Below are 22,409 nucleotides of genomic sequence, written 5' to 3'. Positions count from 1 at the left end.
ACCTCATAATAATGTAAAAGAATGGATGGACATTGATTAAGTTTCTAACTTCTTTCAAGTTTTTATAATATTTTTCTGAAGTTGCTGTTGAAATTTTACTGATTAAATTATTTATATTTACCACCGATAAGAGAAAACCAAAGCAGTCAAGATTCTCTACCGATTATATCGCCTGCCCTTCCATTCTCCCTAATAGTTCCCTGTTCCATCTCTAACTGTGCAGGTGAGATTACCTGCTTAAGACTCATTGCGGCTTGTGCGAGCTGAAATTGTGTAACTGTTTTACATTTTTAATGCGTGAGTGTGTGCTGCTGCTGCAGGTCTGCTTCGGGGTCGGCGTCTGCGTCTCTGCTGAAAGGTGTCCTGCCAGCATTTCATTGTGGCGCACACAGCTGTGCAGTTTTTGTGGCTACCAAATGGAAATTTGAAGCCTATTACATAAATGTTTAAATGGCCGAATAGTTGGCAGCCCCGAAATTGTCTAGTTTGCAATTTTGTACCCAGGCAGGCAGTCGACCCACCCATGCCCCATGCTCGATGCCCTTCAGTTCAGTGAACGCAGCTGTACACACATTTTACTCCAGGGACCAGGCACCAGGCACCAAGCACCAGGCACCAGGAAGCAACCCAACATACTAACGGCCCCATTAAAGAGCTGGGGAGTTGGTAGATTCTGCCCATGGGCAGTTGGATGTTGCCGCTGGAAGCTTGGACGTTGGCCATGTTCAAAACCCCGAATGAGGCCAGTTGAAAAGTGCAATTGGCAAACAGTTGAAACAGAAAAGTTGCAAAAAAGGCAACGAAAAGACGGAATGGAACGGGCCAAGACAAGGCAAGGAAAGGCAAAGGCAAAGGCAAAGGCAAAGCCATAGAAAAGACGACTCTGGTAATTTGTTCTGAGCGGCTTTTGTTTTGTGCGCCATTTTCGTTTGGACGCAGGACCCAGGACCTGGAGCTGTAAGAGGCGGACAAATCGACGGACGTTTCCACGCCTTGATGCTCCCCCGGACGGGGGGCAGTGTGAGTGTGTGTGTGAGTAGCTGTCTGTCCGTGTGAGTGTGTGAGTGTGTGCTCGTGTTTGTGGGTGCCAAAAAGACGCTTAAGCAAACCTTTTACCCGAACTTTCGCTTTTCAATTGACCTTCTTTGACATTTTGCTCGAATGCCTCGAAATTTATCACTTAATAAATTTACTCTCCTCCTGTTTCCTCCATTTGCTGCTATCTATTTTCGCCCACTCCTCTATGGTAATTGGAACTGCCCAAACCGAAATGGAACAAATTGCAAATGGGTTAAATTATGGCACTGCCAAAAGTCTTGGGTCTTCGATTGTGGGTTAGAAAAGTCTATTCGAGTTATGGCTTGAATAATTGAAAGTTGGCACACAAATCGAATGGCAAACGAAAAGAAGTTAAATCTATGGAAACTTTTGTTGTCTACAGATAAAATATAGTAGATAAGAGAATAATAGAACAATTACTGTTTCTGAAGGCAAAGATAAAGTTCTCCTCGCTGTGTGGCACCCACAGGTTACATCTCTTATATTTAGAGTCTCCCCCCAAGGCCTACAGCTACCATTTCGAGGACATTTCAATATCATTTGACACTAAAATAAGTTTATTTTTTGTTGCTCAAATCTGATTTATATCACAAATCGCAGCAGCTTTATGTCGCATAAAGTTGAACAAAAATATGCAACAATTTCAATAAATTCGCATTGATCTGCATAAAAAGAAAAGTATTTTCCGGGGGCTTTTGGCTCTTTTTTTTTTTTGCTAAATTGTAACAATAAATGTCATAAACGTATTAAGGTTTTTTTACGCACTCCTTTCGCCCTGCCAAAGTGACTTGAAAGGCAAATCAGGCAAGGCAAAGGCAAGTGCTGGCTGTCGCGCATATCCTTTCGTTTGGGGCCACAATTTATGTAAAAGTCTTATGCATAAAATTGCGCATCATTGAGGTTCAAATGCTCGGAGACAGATTTGTGGAGCGACTCCATCAATAGCGCTTCGCTTCGGCATCATCGCTCGGCCATTAAGTGCGGCTCCCCAAATCCCGCTGAGCTCTGCCCGCTAAACGTCGTCTCATGTGTGTGTGTGTGTGTGTGTGTGTGTGTGTGCTGGCGGGGTGTGGCAGAGGGGGGGCGACTTAAGCGCGGCTATTAGAACAAATTGAATAATATTGAGCGCGACTTGGTACGATATTTTATGCATTTGTTTGTGACTTTGAAGTGCTCTCAACACTTTTCCCATTTCGGGATTTTATTTTTCTTCCACGCGTTTTATTTTTGTCTTTTATCAGCACAAGCGCAGACCTGGTCTGGAACGGGTGGGAAGGGGGAGCTGCTCGGCTAAAGTCGGCTAAATCTCGGCGATATATTTTACATCATTATAGCTGCCGCTGGCGGTGCTCCTCTTGGCAGTCGCCTCGCATCTTCCATCGCTCCCTGCCAACGCTGTTCTCGTTTATGTTTTGTTGCTTCACTCGCGATTTTATGACTTTGGCAGAGCTCCACCGCTCCGCCTCGCTCCACCCCTGCCGGCACTCGCTTGATTCCCGCACAAAGCTTTTGAAGCAGATTCCGCTGACTCTCAGTTTCCCCAAACCCACCCCCGCCGAATGTCTTGGAGTTCCCCTTCCTGTCGCACTCAATGAAATTCATTTTTCGATATGTTATTTCTGCCCCGACTCATGTGAGGCATTGGTTTACCTGGAATGTGTAACCGCCCTACTCCTATCCCGTATCTCTCCTTCTCCATCCTGTGCGACACTTTTAGCATCATTATCTGCACGGCATCGAAGGCTCAACTCCAGGCTCAAGCACTTTGAGTTATGCGTGAGGCAGACGCTCAAAAAACATAAAAAACAAATAAATGGCAGGAAAAAAACGAAGTGTGCACAAAGCAACACAACACGCCACAGACGGGGGGAGGATGAAGTGGGTGATGGAAAAGAGGCGATTAAAATACTCAAATACTCGTACGCAGCATACACACACAAAACTTTTCCCACACTTTGCGTGTGGGACTTCAGCAACTAAGAGAGAAGTTTAAGCGCGATTTTTTGGCTGAAGATTTAACAAGTGCGAGATCTAAGACAATATTTGGTATGCGTTAGCTGTCGAAATATCTCAATTTTGTGTGTGGAATATGACAGAAAGTATGTTTTTTAATGAGCTTTATCTTTTCATTTAACATTTACTGTAGTAAAAGGTTTCTCAGTGTTAATACATATCTTCTTACAACCTTTTACGGCTGCATTGAAAGCTCTTCTGGCTCTCTCTCTCTCTTTGTCTCTTCGACGATCTGCTCTTCGCTCTCGTCTGAATTCGCTCTTGTCTGAATTCGCTCTCCGTCGTTCTTGTTTTGCATTCTGCTGTCGTGCAGCGAATTCAACTTTAACAGCCCACATTGATTACTTTATTTAACGCAAACCCTCTTTTGTGCATGAAGGATCGGTCGGTTTAAGAACATTTAATGTACTCCCCTTCGATTTGCTTTGAAATGTGTGTGGCTGGGTGTGTTTCCGTTTGGTGTAATCAGTGAGGAATCTTTGCCTTCTTTGTGTTTTGCTTTCCTGTGTTGCTGGCAACTCTGGGTCGCGCTCAAAGGCGCTCTTTTCCTTTGTTGCTGGCCCGCTCCCGCTCCCGCTCCCGCTTTGAGCAAATGTTCGATTTTTAAGCTGGTTTCGTGGCTGTGGTTAACAATCATCTCATTGATGGGTTTAATTTGCCTAAGTGCATCAGCCTTCAACTGCACTGCCCCTGTCCGTGCCCGTGCCATGAAAGTTCTCACATTTTCCAACACACAGCAGGACTAAGCCGACACCTCGACCGGGCTGGTTGGGTTATTTTTATGGTCCAGGTTAGTCGATGTCTGTTGGCACATAAACAGTCAGCAGCAGCCCATCCATCGGGTGTGGGTGGTTGGCCCGTGTGGCTGGATGTGGGTGTGCTTAACACACCATTGAACTGTTACGCAACACGAACAAACACACACACACACAGAGCAGCACGCAAAAAGCTACACACACATGCATATGTCCGGCGGTGGCCCCGGCAGACAAAATCCCATTTGATGTTCACTCAGCAGAAAGGCAACGCCAATGAAGCATGCAAAAGGTATTTCAGTTTTTCGTTGCCGTTTCTCTGGCTCTCTGGCTTCAGATTGCTGAGATTTTGGCTTTGTAACTCAAAATCGGTCGACAGCGGACAACAACAACAACAAGAACAAGGAGCGAATGTGCAAACATCATGGAAAACGCAGAAACAGCAACAACATGGCCAACAACAAAAGGAAATCCCAAGAAACAAAGGACCGTCCCGCAAGCGAACGCAGATAAAGACGCTTACAAGCCGCAGCCAAGGAAAAGGAAAAAGTTTCTTACTTTCTTTTTTCCCCTCTGCTGTTTTCCGCATTTTATTGAACTTTAATTCATTTTGCAGTAGCCAGGCAAAATGTGCAGAATAAATTGTTTTATTTAAGTTGTACTTTGCGCAAATGTGGCCCCGGCTCGTTGGATCGCAGGATGCAGCCCCACCGACAGCTCCTGGCCCCAAATGCGTGGCAGCTGTGAGTGAATGTGTCTGGGGGTATGTATTGTCCATTGGGTCATAAAATGGCTTCCGGTTATACTTCAAGTGAGATTAACTTGTCGTTTACAATTTCCCTTTGATTTGTTTCCAACCGGAATGGTTGGACCATTGCTAGACGAGCAGCAACAGGCTGGGTAGAAGGTCCCACCACTGTATACAGTCGCGGGGCAGGGCTTTCGCTTTCATCTTGCGACACTCACTGGTGGTGGCTGCAACGCTCACTATTGCCCTGCACTTGCGGCAAGGCATATTGGTTGTCAAGAGGAAATTGCTAGTTATATGCGGGATTACTGTGAGATTGGAGCCCTATTCGAATGGGATAAAGTTCAGGGATTATTTATTACATGGCGAAGACTTGGGCTACATTTTATCTGTAAAGATGCAACATTTTCTGTGTGACTTGTGGTCGAGTTTTTGTATATTTCTTGGCAGCCCCACAATCATACATATCAGCCACAACCGGCTGCAAGTTATTTAAAACCTCAAAACAGGAATGTAATAAATTTTGCAACTTGCAATCCTTTTACGATTCAATTAGTGCTTGAAATCCAAAACCTGAGTGTGCAAATATTTAAAGAAAATACATCACATTTTCATGTTTGAATGAATTAAACACATGGAACTTATTTAATACACTAAATTGATTGATCGACGAATGCAATTAGCAAAATATTCATTCGCAAAATGTAAATACTCGTCTGATTTGATTTGGTTTTAGTTCAACAAACGTCAAAATTTGCGCTTTTAACTCCTCTAAAAAATGCAAAACAATGCTTAACCATTGTGGCAGTATTTTCTTTTGTTTCAATTTTGTTTTTGTTTCAATTTTGTTTCTATATTTGGCGAACAAATCGTAGGCCATCAGTGGGGTTTGTGTGCCGCTTGCCTCTGTGTTTTCCACCATTTAGATTGAAAAATGCCCATGTAATTGGTGTTTTGTTGTTGCTGTGGCTCGTTGCTGGTACAAATTGATTTACAACAATTCATTTTCGCCTGGGGCAACCGCTGTGAGACCCAAACCAGCTGACCAGAACACTTGGGGGGCGGTCCGGGACTCTGCGAGAAGTCTCAGGTGTGAGTCTTATTTGTTTTCAAATTGTTTTCCCTGCTTTTGTTCTGGTTTCTTTTTTTTTTCTCGGGGTTTTTCCTGGGAAGCCACACTAAGTGTGAGCTTCTGGCCTGGCCTGGCAGTAATTTCATTAGATGCTGGCTCCCTGCCTCCATAGAAGTGCACTCAGCTTTCACTTTCGCGCTGGCACACCTTTTGGGTAAACACAAAACCAAATCTGGCCCAGTTCGCGGACTGCTGTGCAATTAAGCCACGCAATCAGAATGCAAGATGAAGGCTCTGCAAACAATTGAATTCTGGTCGGGCGAGGCACCTGACAGCGCAGGGACGCGTTCGGGACGGGCGTCCTGGTCCTGGTCCTGCTCCTGCTCCTGGTCCTGGTTCGGGCCCCAAATGTTGGCCCCAAAATGGCGGCCGCAAGCTGCAAAGTCAACATGGCAGCTGACATCTGTCAGATGCTGTTATTTCGCTGCACTTTTAGTTGCCTTTCGGCTCCAGTTAGGCATCTGTGCCGTGTCCTCTTCTGTCCCTCCACTGGGTCCCCCCACACCACAACTGGTTGGACCTTGTTGTGTGTTTGCTGAGCCCGGCCGAGCACTCACAATGGCTTACCACGGGCCAAATTGCAGCCACTAACGAGCCAGTGCCAGCTGGCGCCCTCGATCGTGGAGCTGCTGCTGCTGCATTTCGGGGCACTATTTAATGTGAATAAACCATGGAAAATGCTATACAGATCACAGGAAAGGGTAAGCTGTATAAACAGCTGTTTAATGTTAAGGAAATTCCACAGAAGTGACTTTGCGAATATATTTTACGTTGGGTGTGGAACGTGTGGATCACGTGGATCGTGAGAGCGAGCGTGCACAGCGCTGTCGGAGAGCGCTAACAGCACTGTAGACATGTGCGGCTGTTAACAGTGCTGCCGTCGCGCTGCTAAAACGAACAAAAGGAACTAATTCTAATGTCACGCTTAGATTTTTGCATATTTTGTTAACCATTTGAGTTCAGTTCTTGCCTGTGGCTCACCATGCATCGATTGCCAATGATATTAGGTGAGTAAAGATTTCATCCATTCATCCTGCTCTTTCCCAATACCTAACTAACATTAACAGTTCCTCTGCTGCTGTGGCAGTTCTCCGGCTCTCTGGCTGGCTTCTTCGATGGCTTACAGCGGCCCGTGGAAATAACGACTGTAAGCCAATACTTGCCGGGACCTGTGCGGCTGCAGCGAACTGCAGGACGAACGCGACGCACCATGTCAATCGATCAAGAGAATGCCACATTTAATGGCAAAATGGTGGACAACTATTGCTGCTTCTGGGTGTATCAGAAGCATCCAGAGATACCCACGAACTGGGAGCATCGCGCCGAGTATCCCTTCGACTTTGTGCTCAATGGAATTTTTGTGAAGAACGATAGGAACTACACCGGGCCCAAAGCTGTGAAAAAAAGATTGAATTGAACCCCGAAATAAATGTGAACCCATTCCTGTTTATTCATATCGATTGTGGTTATGCATTTAATTGGACGCTGGCCTGGGGCCCATGTACGGCTTAACTCAGTCACAAAATTATAATTAACTTTGTCTGGGCTCAAAGTTGCCTCAAGACTTGTGTGTTGGATTCATTCAGGAGTATATGTGCTCTTTTTTGTGCCTAAAAGCCTGACAGCACATAATGGATTTGACACATTATAATCAGGTTTGCATAGTGTCCTTCCTGCCTGCCTGCCTGCCTGCCTGCCTGCCGTCACTCCCAGAGCTCTCAGCTCCCACTCGACGTAGCCTGAAGCCCGAAGCGACGTTTTGGGGCCTTCTTGGGCACTGTTGACGTGCTTTTGCTTATTTGGTCAGCAAGTTGTTTGTTGTAGTTTGAAGTAGTAGAAGTTGTTCATTATCAGCAACAGCAGCCTCCGCCTCAGCATCAGCATCATCATCATTGAGCTGAGCACAAGACGTGGCCGGGCCAGGCTCATGTCTGGGCATTTACTTAGTTAATTAAATTCAACTTCTTCAGTTGAGGGACTTGTCTAGGGGCAGCATGGGAACGGGCAAGTTTAGTGCAGCCCGGCGAGGTCCTTGAGCAGGTGGCAAATTCTTGCTCCCTGATGTACGCCCTGCTACTGCCCTGCTTGCTGCTCCCTACTGCTGCTTTCCACTGCTTGCTATTGCTTCCCACTGCTTGCTGCTTTCTACTGCTTGCTGCTCCCGGAACTGCTGGCGAAAAGTTTTGGCCAGCGTGTTTGCTCATACCATAAGTAAATATCTGCTGCCAGCCTCGATGTTTGCTTTTAATTTTGCTTCCCTCTGCCTTTGCTTTTTAATGTGTCTGGATGATTAGTCGGAGCTGCATCTTGACCAGTTCTATTTGCATAATTCACATGGCCAGGCACCAGCAATGTCCTGCACTCTCCGACTGATGAACGGATTTATATTTGCCACAAGGTGACAATGCCAACAACACCAGCAGTGGCAGGGAGCTGTGTCTGCATTTTGGATTCTTTGGGGGTTTATCGCTTTTTGTGGCATGGCATGAGCTGTGGGCTGTAGGCTGTGGGCTGTGGCTGTGTGCAACTTATGCAAGCAAATAATTTCGATTTAAATCGATTTTAAATGGAAACGAGCGCATATGCTCGAGTGTTCAATGCATTTTGGGTTATATGAACATTTTCCCATCAGAATTTGCTTTGCTTTTGGGAGCCGCAAGAATGGAAAACCAAATGTTGTTTAACATCCAGTTTATGTATGTACAAATGTATGTAAATATGTATGTATTTATGTATGCATCTTAGCTGTCTGTCTCCGTTTTTGATGCTTGGTTCAAACAGCGGCACAATCTGCAAAGAACACAGCATAAGGTCTCTGAAGTTTAACCACAAGAAATAATCATCCTTGCAGCTGCTGTTGTAGTGGCAAGGGATTAAGCTTCTGTTGGATTTCTCCCTGTTGACACCTGAAAATGCAATCAGCTACTCAGGGGAATCAAAGTTATATAAATCATAGGAATGCTTAAGGTTATGTAAGTTTTGAAAGTTAAAGCAGTGTGGCGGCACGTGGCTTATGGCTACCAGAGTCAGGAATTTTGTTCACTGTTGTGCAAGAATTTGTGTACGGAAACTGCAAAATAAAAAGAGGCCATGCAAATATCTCATTCAAATTTGAAATTTAACGATCATTGTGCTGCCAGAGTGTCGCGTGTGAGGCTGCCACATCAGCCGTTTTACACAGGCCAGATCAGTATCGAACAGCTGTTTTCGCCGATACATCGATGGAGAACATCGATAAGTTCGCGCGCATTTTACAATTTTGGAACAAAACAACATTTAGTTCTGCTTTATAATTGTTAATAAATTAGTTAAACGCTTGTGTACCGCTTTTGGAAATGTCTGTGTTGCTGGCGGACATTGACGCCACCTGCGCGGCGCTTGGCTACAGCGATGGAGAGCTCTACCAAGCCGAGCCGGATGCCGCAGAGGGCCTGAAGGTAGCACAAAAAAAAAAAACAATTCAAATTGGTGTTTATGTTGATTAAACTCTATGTCTTAGCACTTGATTTGGATACTGAGACGCGATCTGGACAATCATGAGTATCGCCGCCATCTGGGACGCGCCAAAGTGCTGCAAACGGATTTGGTTTACATGCTGCCCGACCACGTCCATCACGAGGAGCTGTCGGACCTGTTGATTCGCCTGCTGGTCATTCTGACTAATCCGACGCTGCTGCTGTATCGCGACGGACCACCCAGCGACAATCACGGACGCAAGGTGTTCATGGAGTTGATCGACATACTGCAGGGCTACAAGGCGGCCTTTGCCAAGGACAAAATCTGGACGGCGCTGTTCGACAAGCTCAAGCAGGCGCTGGAAATTGTGAGTATTAGAAAAGTAAAGCAGAGCAAGCAGTTCAAAATGCCACAAGTAGCGGATCAGCGAGGGGGTAATGGAGGTACAGGAAGCAGTGGAAGCGGCGACGGCGATGATTCCACAGACGGCTACTACACGTGCTCCATGTGCATGGGTACCGCAGTCCGCCCCCGCGTTAGCTTCTGCGGACATCTCTTTTGCTCGGAGTGCATTGAAGCCTGGATGAAGGCGCGGGGACCCTTTGTTAGGTGTCCATTCTGCACGTCGCACATTGCCGATAAAACGCTCATCACGGTCCAAGCCTCTTCAAGCCGCAGCACACCCGACCGCAGGTGCAAATCACTGCAGGAGCATCGACAGGAACTGCTGCAAGATGCGGAGTACGTTGCGCGACCAGCAGAACTGCCGCAGGCTTCCATGTTTCTCAACGGACGAATCGAACTGCCATTGGACGCGTTGCCGCGCTGCAAGCCGCTGGCACAGTCGTTGCAGCGTCAAGTCAAGCCGCAGCGCCCGGTGCAGCGCGCATTCGTGGACTACAGCTGCCATCAGCGGGCCATGACGCTCTTCATTATGGTGTTTCTCTTTGCGTTGCTCAACTCCACGCAAGTCCTCAAATAGCAGCCCCGAAATTCTTTGAGATTCCCAAACAACTTCTTTGAATTAGATGTCCCAAGATTTCGTTAATTAGTCTTCGCACAAATGTGGCTCCTGTGGCATCATCGTAAGCCGCGGCAATTATCGTTTGGGCATTTTGCGAAACTATTTATGTAATCTCTATAATCTTAACATTAATGGCCAAGCGGGCACGCAAAACTTTTAATGGCCAGCTGCAAGGCAGTTTTTGTTTTCCTTTCCGTTTTGTTTTGGCTTTTTGATTGTGTTCCCGTCCGTCCGGTCTCCTTTGTCGACTGCTCCATAACTAGTTTGAACTTCATATCTGTGCATCTTCTTCGTTTTTTAGCTATTCTTCATTGAATATTGAATCCTTAAAGCGGGCATCTTCCTCTGTGGATTCTCCGGCAAAAGTTGAAGTTTAATTTGAAAATATTTTACTTAAAATGGAATCGGATCAGAGGAGAGGGTAGCGCTCTTTTCCCTTCAATTTCCGCAACAAGTCGATTTAATATTCTAATTCCACAAAAGTTAAAGCACCCACAACAATGTTTGCCCAGCTCTCTGAGTGGTGTGCTGGTGCTCCATTTGCTGGTGTGTAAATGCGGAAAAAAGCGATACGCAAATGGAAACATCGGAAAGGTGCGTAGTCGGAGATTGTAACATGCTCTTGTTGATTATTTTAGGAGTTGTTCTCGATTCTGGGGCTGTGAATAGCTGAAATTTGGCCGCTTTATCTACACTCAAAAGAGATTTCAATAGAGAATTATCTTTGCTTGTGTTTAGAGTCTAAACTTTTGACTATTTTATGCAGTAAAAAGCAGCACTTTAAGGGCAATATTTCTGGTCTTAACTCATTACTAAATTCAAAGGAAAATCTAGATACATTTTTAAGCAAACATTTTGGTATTTTGATATTCAATCTTCTATGTATAGGCCCAAAATCCGCTTCAAACATTCCTCTTACAAATGCCAAATAAAGAGATAATCTCTGTAGCTTGATTTGCCATAAAAATTAACTTTGAACATCGAATTGGGTCAAACTATTTGCTAGGATCTTGCAGCAAGGCGTAGCAGGGTTATCCTAGCAACGGAAACAATAAAAAACTTGAGCCTCAAAGATGGTAACAAAAATAATGCTAAGGAGCGGGGCGAAGCCGCCCAAACCTCGGTTTAGCGCAACGACACAAATAAATTCATTTAAAGCCGATTGAATCGACATTCATAACACTCCGGGGAGCAATTCCAAAGGATTTTCATGGGAGTCGCTGCGAGGATTTTGTTTGCATTTTCATCTGCTTTTTTTTTTTGTTGTGCTTTGCTGTAGGGAGCGAGGGAGCATTTTTTCTGCTTTTTTGTTTGCTGCTTTTGCTTTGCCTTTTGTTTAGGTTAAATACAGGCGAAATTTCTTTATATATGGAATGCTGCTGTCTATTTGTTGTCGTTGATAATGAATGTGTGCGCGGAGGATTTTCCCCCGCTGTTGCCTCGGGCTGCCACTGCCACTGCTCCTGCTCCTTCTCGTTCCTCTATGCTGCCTGACTTTTTATGCTTTACTTCGCGTCGCGCCGACTTACACGCTTTGATGTATGCGCGGCGAGGCAGCCAAGTGGACCGGCCAGAGCAGGCGGTTGAGGAGGAGCCAGAGCTTTCAATTTTGAATGAGCCACCTCCGTGGCTGTGCTTGTTGTTGCTGTTGCTGTTGCGTAGGGAAACCAAAAACGGAAGTCATTATTAACTTTGTGCTTTGGGATGTAGAAGCTTGGAGTCTTGCCTTTGCTTTGCTTGCCTGCTTGCTGCTTGCTGCTGCCTTGCCCCCTGGTCGGGCTGGGTGTCCGTGTTCGTGTTCATGTCCGTATCCGTATCCGGGTAGGAGACCCAGCTGGCTTGTAGGCACAAAAGCCGCATTAGTTGTATTTATTTTTAAGCTCACAGCAGCAACTGTAATGGCCGCATCACCCCACAGCAACCAACCAGCCCCCGCTGCCTGGCATTCCCTTATCGCCCGCCCACACCCAGCCTCAAATTGATTTCAACTTGACTTTGTTGTGGTCCTGCCCTGGAGTCCTCTCCGGGGGCTTTCCGGGGGCTTCCGTTTCACAGTCGAGCTACATAAATTTGCAATTTAATTTAATTTAATTTCATTTGATTATTTTAGCTTGACTCGCGGGATTTGGTGCTTAGATTTTTGCTTCTTTCTTCACACTGCGACTTAGTGCAACGTTTTATTGTCTTTGACTCTTAATGTCTTGCCGTTCCAGGGCTTTGCCATACGCAGCGAGGAGCAAAATTTACTGATTGAACGTATCCTCGTGCTGGTGCGGAATGTGCTGCAAGTGCCGGCCAACCCAGAGGCCGAATGCCGTGCGGACAATGATGCCAGTCTGCATGATCAGGTCATTTGGGCGCTGCATCAAACGGGCATGCTGGATCTGGTGCTGTTTGTCATCTCCTCGCCGGATGAGGAGCAGTTTCATCTGCACGGCCTGGAGATTGTTTGCTTGCTGTACAGGGAACAGGTTGGCTATCCTTCGGCTCAAAGTTCTTTCCATTTCTGTTAGCATTTTCGTTCTCCCTTTCAGACCGCTGAATCCCTGGCCGATGCTTCACTCCAGCGCAGTCTCAGCGAGAAGCAGCGGGATCAGCAGGAGCTGCTGGCCGCTAGACGTCGCGAGCGTGCACGCCGTCAGGCTCGTCCGCCCACCGGCAGACACTCGCGCTTCGGCGGCACCTACGTCATTCGCAACATGAAGTCCGTGTCCGATCGCGATGTCATTTGCCATCAGGCTCTGGAGCGTGTCTCTGCGATAGACTTTGATCGCGAGAAGCAGCAGCAGAAGCGCTCGCATCGGCACATCAAAGAGGAGGCGCAGGTGACGCGCCGGAGCGCATTTACAGTGAGGTAAGGCTGGGGGCACCCTCTTCCCCTCTTCTGGCCGCCATATCCTGCCGCCATTTGTCTGCGCGGGCCACTTCCTGCACTTTGGCGCTGTGTCTGCCTATTGTGTGGCTGTGGCCCGGCCATTAGCATTGGAATTGTTATGGCCACTGCCACATCCATGCCTTGCCCATGCCATTCAGCCTTATCCCAGCCATTGATTTTCGATTTTACGCCAGTCCAGAGCTGGAGCTGATGCTGGAGCCGGAGTAAACAAGCGTATCAAATAATATTCAATAATAAATGAAGCCATTTTCTTTTGGCCGCAGTCAGTCGCTGCCTGGCTCTTAGGTTGGCTGCTGGTTGCTGGGGGGATTCCCGGGCTAAAGAATATCTTGCCCGTTGGCGCCTTTGTCGCTCTGCCGCACCCCCTAATGGTGGTGCCACCAGGTGCAGCTATTTTATGCCGCTCCGCTAACCAACAAACTACTTAAAGGATATGCCCAGGTCAGGAAGCCAGATACTTTCCGGGGGGCAGCTTCAACTGCTACTGCAACAGCCAGATCTTCACGTTTTTCTGCTAATACCCTACCAAAATATTATGAAAATCGAAAAAAAATCGTAGGAAATGTTTGCCCTATTTTATAGCTAAAGAATTCTTCCAAATATTTGTTTATAGAACTTGCCAAGAGCATTCAAACTTCGTCTGCTGCTGGACACAGATTCTCTCAATTTGTGGCAAGCATAAAAACCTTTTGCAAAAGATAAAACTGCAGCAGCAGAAGGAGCGGCAACTTGGCGGCGCCATCGGCTTTCTGCATCGCCATCGGCCACCGGCATCGACTTTGGAATCTTTTTCTCTCTCCCTCTGCTGTGCCCAGCGAGCCATGCAATTTTCAAGTAAAATCCTCAAAAGGTTTTTTCCCATTTGGCTGCTACGATTTTCTTTTGCCCAGCCTCTGGCAAACATTTTTGCTTGTTAGTTTCTCCACTGACTTTTGCCCCGGGCCTCGGGTCAGGCACAGTCCTAGTCCCATGCCCAGTCTCTGCCTGTTTTATGGCCAAGATGCCAGCGGAGCAAATCTTTAGGCGCCCATAAATTGATAGAGCAGAACAAATGTGTCCGAGTCGTCGCCTGCTGGCTGTGATTAGACAACGCCAAATGTGCCAAACCAAACTGTGAATCTCGTTATGGGGCACGTATGCGGCCAAAAGTTCATCAATGTCGCGTGTTAGATCCCCGTGCAACAATTTGTTAGACCCACCACAAGTGCAACGGGCTGCAAGGAGGTTTTGCCTCCATTTTTTTTTGTTTTCCTCCTTGCGTTGGGGGTTTGGGTTTGGCATAAATTAATCCGCGTCGGCATCGATGCATTGGATTTGTGTTCTGCCTGCGGTTGGTCGGCTGGCAGAGATTGCTCGCTGCAGGGATGGATGGTTGGGTGGGGGATTGGGTGCGCCCTGGTTGGTTGCATCTTTTAGCCAGCTTTGCGCAAATAAATTGGCTAGGCGAAATTTATTGCATGAAACGTTACCAAATGCCGCTGCAGCCAGCGTTCCGCATTTGGTATATACTCGTAAACTGATAGAGGAAGAGGGCCGAGCTCGCTTTCAATCAATATTATTGTGGTATAACCATTTTTCATTGCAACCCATCCCATTCCCACTGACTTTCATTCAATTTTTTGTGATTTTTGTTGTTGTTTTTTGCAGATTGTGCCTGCGCGAGTACTGCATCGAGGTGCTGCGGTCCGCTTACAATACGCTGGTGAGGCAGGTGCGTCGTGTGCTGGAACGCAATGCCGGCTCGTCGAGTCACGATGACTCCTATCTATTGTGGGCCATACGATTTTTCATGGAGTTCAATCGTTTGAGTGGTCTACAATTGCAGTTAGTCAGGTGAGTCAGTGTTTGTCTGTGTGTGTGTGTGTGTAGCTGTGGCTGTGACTTACATTTGACAATGTCAATGCAGGTCTAAAGCGGGGGTGGGCACACAGACACTCGCATGTTTTAGTGCTTTTGTATGCACAGACAACAGAAACGTTTCTTGCTTCTCTGCCGCTGCGCTGCTGCAGCCGAGCAACCGAGCTGTGCATAGGCAGCAGCAAGGTGAATTTACTTATTGGGTGACGTTTTTCGCTGTCCAAGCATTTATTCACCACGCACGCTCGGCGTTCGCTAGAAAGAGATAGAAGTCTCTGTGGTTCGGCGGGGAAAACGACACCTCAAGTAAATTCACCTTGGCTGCAGCTGTTCGCTGTGCATAGGCAAAAGCTCTTTACGCTGCGCTTGTGCCGACTACGCTGCCCGAGATCTTTGCATACGAGCAGAGCATACGAAGCTGCCGACTTCTGCTCTAAAGTGTTCAAATTAATTGCCTACAAGTTTCAAAGAAAGCGCTCTGCCAAGTGATTTGTTGATGCTGCTGATGAATGAGCTTCAGTGGCTAACAAAACGCTGACCTCGACTTCGACTTTTACTTTGACTTCGAGACAAGTCAGCAGTTATGCAAATCTTATCCCAGCAGCTCTCGCTCTTATCTGCTCAGTGGGCAAGGCACGGCACGCCTTAATCGCAGGCTTTCAATCAAATTACTTTGCAGCACACTTCAAATGAAACAATTTCTGCAAAACTTATTTGCACTCGCACTTTGAATATATTTTTCATCAAATCAGTTTGGGTTACGAAATTGAAAAATCGAAGTCAGCCAAAGCCAACTTGCTGAAATCCGAAGAGATTCTTTACGATAAGCCATTGGGGGGAGAAGTCAAAGAGGATGGAATACTTTTTGTTTTATGTTTTATGGAACAGTAAAAAGTTTCCTACGACTTAATTTATGGATTTTAGTGGTTCGTTTTGGTCGTTTCGATTAAGTATCTAGATTTGTTTTGAATGCAGAAGTTTTTTTTAACATTTTATAGCCCATTGAGTAGAGGTCAGAGTTATCGCTAGAACTGTTCCATTCGTCATATATTTAAACTTAAATTTTAGTTCTTAGACATTTTGGGGCTTAGAAAAATCAATTTTCTTAAAGCTTCTTAAACTTATCTTAATCTTATTACAAGAAAATATAAAATTGGTTCTCTCTCCTTCGAATAAGCTTCAAAAGCTGTGAATCTGGCATCAAATCCATCCATCATTTGAGACGTTGACGGGAGAAAATCAGAATTTTCCTCTTAAATGGGGCAGCCCTGGGGGGCGGTGTTCTTCGCTTTGCTCTTCCGCTTTCTTTCTTTTTACGACAAAAGGGAAAAGTGCGCTGCAAATAAAGTTTTGTGCCACGACAATTTCCATTGCCATTCGCACTTGGCAAGTCCCAACCCCAACAATTTTCCGGAAAATGGTCAAGCAACGTGTCAATACAAAAAGTGATACGTTGGCAGTGCTTTCAGCTCCCAGCTTCCAGCTCCCTACTACGCTGGGGTGACCGCACAATTTGTATGTCATTGTTCGGGGTCCTGGGTCCTGCCATCAGCGCTTCGTCACTTGAGTTTTATTGCATTACTTTTGCCGTACAAGGGACAACAAACACATGCACAAATCAAAGCCAGGATTCCAATCGTTGACCTACGGTACTTGGCCACTTTACAACTGCATGGGGGACTGGTCCAACTCCTGGCTAGGGGGGAACCGTCTAATATTCTTTTTGCCAAAGGAATCAACTGAATCCGAGACTGCCGCAACCCCTGCAAATTCTCCCGCTGCCATTGCCACAGCCACTGCTGCTCTCACTACCACGGCTACTGCCACTGCCACAGCCACTGCTTCTGTTGTTGTCCTCATTCTTGTCCAGCATGCTGTTAATAAAATTTTGCGTTCTTTATGCTGTCATCCGGCTGACGTTGCTTCCTCGGCTCCTTGTCCGCTTGCCCGCTCTGTCCTGTCCGCTGTGTGGTGGGAAATTTCTTTAAAATTGTTTTGGTTACTTTCAAATTAGTTTCTGAATGACAACAATGAAGCTTTGCAAAAATGTTGTCATTCCGTTGGCGCAAAGTTTTTCGGAGAACCCATGCTCCACCCCTTCTCCTCGACAAGGAACTGGAGACTGGACTCCCTCGCACTATTCTAAGTTGCTGCTCGGTTGGTTGCTCCTTTTGCTGCTCCTGTTTTCATTTTTACCATAACTACGCTCCGGCCTTGTCCTGCCCTGTCCTGTCCTGTCCTGTCCCTCTCTGCGTTTTATCATGCCTTTTCGTCTCACTTTCTTACTCCGCTCTCCGCTGGGCACTCTCTCATTGGAGCTCTTTCTGCCTGCCGTATATACTTGGCAACCATAAAACTTTCTGTTTATTTCCCTCAAATGCAATTTGACGCTTCCCCACCCCCGCCCGCTCAACTTTCTTTATCGTCTGTCATTTTCTACTGATTTTGCACTATATAAAGCATGGCATTGCTGTAATGTATGGCCTGGCCTCTCCCTCTCTCTCTCTCTCAGATGGGCAAACTTTCTGTGCCCGAAAAAAAGTGAAATTGAGTTTGTCATTTTTTTTATGCGAATACAAAGCTTTGAAACACAAATCAATCGCAACGGTGCTCATAGGCGATGCATCGACTGCACGTAGAGCTTTCAGGTTTGTGAGGCTGCGCGCATGCAGCTTTGATCAGGGCAGAATGAGAGAGACATAGCTGTAAAGCTTTGTGCAGTATTGTGTTCACACGTACACATGCTGCAATGCAGCCGATCGGTTTACATAATTGAACGAAATCTTTATCTACTTCTCGTGGAAGCTTTTAATTTTCTTTAATTTTTCAACCTGCTGAATTTTTAATTAATTCTCTGATACACCAAAAGTATAGTTCGACAGAGTCTCTTTACCGCTTCTCGCTGGAATAATTGATAGAAAACAGTTTACCGCATCAATCACAGTTTGTTGCTGTTCCCGCTAGCGTCGCTTCAGATAGTACTGGGACAGTTTCGTGTAGTTGCTCATTGCAATTTTATTGATTTTATAATTTATTTATTTGCCTTCCCATTGCCTTGTGCTGTCTGCCTGCCTCCGCACAACTGTAATTAATTTGATTTTAATGCTTCTTCAAATGCTCTCGACGTTGTCGCCGCAGCGCACCAGTTTCGCAAAACTTTAATGGTCGCCGCAGCAGCAGCGGCAGGCGTCGGGCTGCTAATTTTGCAGAGGGTTGTAGGCAAGGCAACGCAAGCAGTATGAGCAGCAAGCAGTGTAAGCATTGAGTGTGGGTGTGGGTGTGGGTGGGCGCCAGGTGCGGCTGGTCCGGGCGCAAACTTAGGCTGGCTGGCGCTCATTTCTAGCGCTACTTAAAAATTAATTTTGTTAATGAGTTTTTCGTCGAGCGCAGAGTTGGATGTTGCAAGGGGCAAGCTGCTTACCTGCTTGCATCCAACTTTTGGCCAACTTTAATGCAGCGCACAGCATTCCACTTGAACGACTACTTAAATATGCGAATACCTACCAACATATGCATTACGAATCCTTGTTTTGGCTTTTTCCATTTCATTCGCAGCGAATCGTTGAGCGTGCAATGCTTCCACTGGGTCCTGACGCGCATGCAACATGACATGGACATGATTGTGAGCGACAAGAAACAGGCGCGTCTCTGGGCCAAGCGACTGCATGTTGCCCTGCTGGTAAGTTTGTGCAGCTGCTCCTCCCCACTGCTTGGCCAGCTAAGCAGTGCGGGTGTCTGTGCGTGTGTATGTGTGTGGGTATGTTGTTGTTTGTACGAGCGTAAGTGCACTTTTGGGTGCACTCTGTTGCTGCTCGTCGTTTGCCTGGGATTACGACCGGTACTTAAGCCAACTGAATGTACCTTAAAGAACACCGGAAGATGGCTCAAACTTTCAATGAGCCCTAAGAGCTGAAGCTTTGTTCGATATTAGTTGGGGTTTGCTTTTAGTTAAAGAGATTTGCTGATGATCTTCAATGAAGTTGATTTAAAAGGCATGCAATTTAATGCTCGCACATCTAATAACAGTTTCCAACACGTCTTAAATTATAACCCACACAAAATGTAATTCACTTCGAAGCTTCATCAATTCCATTTACACCGAAGATTGTTTTTGTTATGGCCCTAAGCAAAGGAGCCGGAATATATGTACTCATTAGTCAGTGGCGAGACTCAGAGACTCAAAGGCTCATTACAATGCAACACACACACAGCGCTCAGAGCTCGCTCAGGTTACAGGTTCAGCCATTGCCCATGCCCATGCCCATGCCCATGCCCGTCTGAGTGTCTGCCAAGTTAATGCTTACCAATTTTTTAATTAAAGACATTCCGGGAATTGCTGCAAAGCTTGCTGGCCCTGCAGAAGCTCAAGGATGACAACGCGCGGGCCCTCTTTGATATGCTCCTGAACAACGTATGCTATGTCCTGGAGTACAGGGAGACAATACTGCACTTGTTAATGAACTACAACGAGGCGCACAGCACAAAGTGAGTATCCCGAGCCAACCCAAGCGACAAACCATTCCAACTATGCACATACATAGCGATTGGAAATAACTGGCCCCCGAACCCAAAGTCCCATGCCTCGCAGTGGCCGGGAGAGTCAGGCCCAGCTAGGCGGCATTTCTGACAGTAAGTGGGGATGAACGGGTAGACCTCATGGTATGCGCAAATAAGCAAGCCAAACACACGCCGTCTAATGGGATTACTATTGAGAGTAGTTTGCCCCCCATTGAAGTATGCAGCGACTGGCAGTGGATTCAGAGCTCCTGCCGCACCCAACCCTCGCTCGTCCTGACAATCAGCCATTGTTTGTCTTAACGGCATGCCTTTGTCTTAAGTTCGTGGTCTGTTTGTTTGGCTATTTGCACATACGTCTGAGCTGTACATACGCCCCAAAAGCAACCACCAGTATCTGAACTAGTTGCGCGTCGAGTGGTTCGTGTCGGTGGCTAAAAATTTAATTGATTTTACAAGCATGTGCCAGCAGCACGCGTGCCCCCGCATAAGAATTATGCCATTTGGCACACTGCATTTTCGTGCCACGTTACCCTTGCTGCATCCTAATTGGCGTGTTAGCTGCGCAGCATTGCCCCACTCTTGATAAATCACCGAAGAGCATTGGGAAAATGCTACACTAGATTTAGCAGCAGATTTTCACGAGCGTGCTGTTGCCCCTCGACTTGATTTTAAACTCATTAAGCTGCGAGGCACTCACCTAGATTTCCCGCGAGTTCATTGACTTATGCTCAGCAACATAATAAACACAGCAGAAACACTCCAACAGGACCTCTGTCATGCGTGTATGCTGAAAATTGTAGTCCTTTCGGGCACGCCCTTATTTTTTTTTGTATGCAAAATCCTTTTAGATAATTGCAATTTTTTGTAGTGCCAAACATGAAGAGTTCAACTCACTTGAATACTTCTAAATGGCTGCACAATTCGTCTGTCAAACAGAAGTTCGCTCTGCCGCGGAGAGCTCCACTGATGATAGCTGCAATAAATGCCTGCAAATTTATATCTGCATCGCAGACAGTAGTTCCCCTGGCTGGCATGCCACCAACACAGTGGGGCATGGGCAAACCGCTGCCTAAATTCATTCAATATCAGTCAAATAACAAATAACTCAGAATATTCAGCGGCAAAGTGGATAGGGATCATGTTCCTTTGCTGAAAAGAATGGCAATTATTATGACTTTACAGAAGCTAGAAGAATAGACACAAAAAATATACAACAAGAGTTCCAAAAGAACGTTACAGCAGTTTTTAGTTCTTTAATAATTGTACAAAAAACATACAAATTAGTGGCAAAACATTGGCTCTGCTGGGCATCTGTTAATGAGTCGAAAAATCTTTAAACTTTCATTGTTAGTTAATGTTTAATTAAGTAACTTCTGGCCTAAAGGGAACAAAGCTACTTTCAGCTATCTGGAAAAGTTAAACGCAGATTAATTTGTTACTGAATGAGGAGAAATTGATTGAACCCTGAAAAATTCCCTAAAAATGCGTTTAGCTTAGAAAATATTGATAAAACTGTTTTGTTATTTATGGTTACTCAAAATACCTTTTGGGTACCTTTTGCCTTCCACTGTGCCACTGGCCCGGCCCACAAGCAAATGAACAAATTGTTGTCAGTCGCCTGTTGCCCTCGTTGTTGGGGGGGTTTTGAGTGTCAACTATCAGCTGGGCATGCGAACAGGATGGATTGAGGGTGTGTGTCCAGCTCCTAGTCAGTGTGTCTGTTGGTTTGAGTACTGGCAATTTCAAAGCTTTGACTAAATTAATTTAGCGCGCAAACATGAAATTGACAGAGTGCGGCACGGAAGGATGCAGCCGGGGTACGGGGCTGTGCGAGTTGTTCCAATTGCGGATGCAGATTGTGATATTTATCCGTACGTGCAGCTGTAGATGCTGGCTGCTGGCTGGCTGGCTGGCTGGCTGGTTAATTGGAGCATGATTAATGGGAATCGAGTGAGAAAATAGTAGATGTTGCCTCTAAAGAATTAAATCGATTATACATGAAGCAGATCCAACGGGCGGGCATTCAATTGGCTGGCAATCATGTAAATTGCGGCTCTCTGCCTTTTGAACTGCAATCAGCGTTTTGAGCACTCGACAGATTAAAGATTTTCGTTGTCAAGATGAATAATTTATGAGTGCCGGCAGCCCACACAGGGCGGAGGGGGTTGTCCCTTTCTGCCAGATTATTGCCATGCTGCTGCAATCGCGGGCCCATCACTCATTGTTGTTGCTGTTGCTGTTGCTGTTGCTACGCTGTCATAATTAATAATATTTTCATTATAAACGTCTTATGACAACAACAACAACAACAACAAGCCACAAATGTGCGTCTGCCTGTGTCGAAGTGGGAGTCACAGTCTGGGCGCAATTACATTTTATCATTTATTCAACATGCGCTCAAAGTCGGCGCGAAGACAAACCCCAACCCAACCCCTCCTAAGCACCAAGCATTGACCTAAGCTCCTACCCCAACATCCAACACCCAAGTGTTCTAATTAATTTTGCTCAACCTTCTATGGGGCTACTCCAACTTCTGCTGCTCCCTCCGTGCACTGAGGCTGCCTGTCGTCCATTTAATCAACGTAAACGCGAATATCAAATCAGGCGGCAGCCAGCCAGCCAACAACAAGAAGTTACAAAACCGCGTCCTCACATACAAATTAATTATAAATAATTTATTAACGATTTATCTTTGTCCTGCCGCCACATGTGCTTGAGCTAGAGCAGTCCAAGGATGTGGGCGGGTGGGACAGGGGTGCTGAGACTCGATTTGCACCTGCGCATCATTAGGAGCGGTGGAAGGTGGATGGGGCAATCGATTTGCGTTCGCTTGTAAAATGGTTTGTGGCATGCAATATGTTATGCAACCCACCCACGACCCACCAGGACCTGGCTGCTGGCTGCTGCTTCTACTGCTTGCGGTTGCTTGGCGTTGTGGTCAGATACCCGCA

The 22,409-nt window shown here is 46.2% G+C and overlaps 3 protein-coding genes across 3 annotated transcripts in view; all 3 read left to right on the top strand.

Moving 5' to 3' along the window:
• The first annotated feature begins 6,685 nt into the window (after positions 1 to 6,685).
• On the top strand, positions 6,686 to 7,269 carry LOC117589672. Its single transcript, XM_034281815.1, has 2 exons — positions 6,686 to 6,714; positions 6,775 to 7,269. The coding sequence occupies exons 1-2, from the start codon at positions 6,690 to 6,692 to the stop codon at positions 7,122 to 7,124; spliced, it is 375 nt and encodes a 124-aa protein (XP_034137706.1). The 5' UTR covers positions 6,686 to 6,689; the 3' UTR covers positions 7,125 to 7,269.
• A 1,675-nt stretch (positions 7,270 to 8,944) lies between these two features.
• Positions 8,945 to 22,409, top strand: part of LOC117589569 (protein timeless homolog) — a 64,192-nt gene continuing 50,727 nt past the window's right edge. Inside the window, exons 1-7 of the mRNA XM_034281620.1 lie at positions 8,945 to 9,144; positions 9,207 to 9,530; positions 12,401 to 12,658; positions 12,722 to 13,041; positions 14,731 to 14,916; positions 18,496 to 18,619; positions 19,262 to 19,425. Coding sequence (XP_034137511.1) covers positions 9,043 to 9,144; positions 9,207 to 9,530; positions 12,401 to 12,658; positions 12,722 to 13,041; positions 14,731 to 14,916; positions 18,496 to 18,619; positions 19,262 to 19,425 — 1,478 coding nt within the window. The 5' untranslated portion in view covers positions 8,945 to 9,042. The remainder of the gene's footprint in view (positions 9,145 to 9,206; positions 9,531 to 12,400; positions 12,659 to 12,721; positions 13,042 to 14,730; positions 14,917 to 18,495; positions 18,620 to 19,261; positions 19,426 to 22,409) is intronic.
• On the top strand, positions 9,537 to 10,349 carry LOC117589571 (E3 ubiquitin-protein ligase TRIM21). Its single transcript, XM_034281622.1, has one exon. It carries the CDS (start codon positions 9,570 to 9,572, stop codon positions 10,143 to 10,145), a length of 576 nt encoding a protein of 191 aa, XP_034137513.1. The 5' UTR covers positions 9,537 to 9,569; the 3' UTR covers positions 10,146 to 10,349.

This window comes from Drosophila guanche, unplaced genomic scaffold, assembly GCF_900245975.1.
Source record: "Drosophila guanche unplaced genomic scaffold, DGUA_6, whole genome shotgun sequence".
NCBI lineage: Eukaryota > Metazoa > Arthropoda > Insecta > Diptera > Drosophilidae > Drosophila > Drosophila guanche.
Note: the sequence above shows the minus strand (reverse complement) of the source record. Positions and strands in the feature narration are given on the sequence as shown.

Excerpts from the sequence above, each read along its gene's own strand:
- LOC117589672 (XM_034281815.1), top strand. The coding sequence starts at position 6,690 with ATGCATCGATTGCCAATGATATTAG. Across the intron at positions 6,715-6,774 it reads TCGATTGCCAATGATATTAG|TTCCTCTGCTGCTGTGGCAG; the intron begins GTGAGTAAAGAT and ends TAACATTAACAG.
- LOC117589571 (XM_034281622.1), top strand. The coding sequence starts at position 9,570 with ATGCCACAAGTAGCGGATCAGCGAGGGGGTAATGGAGGTACAGGAAGC.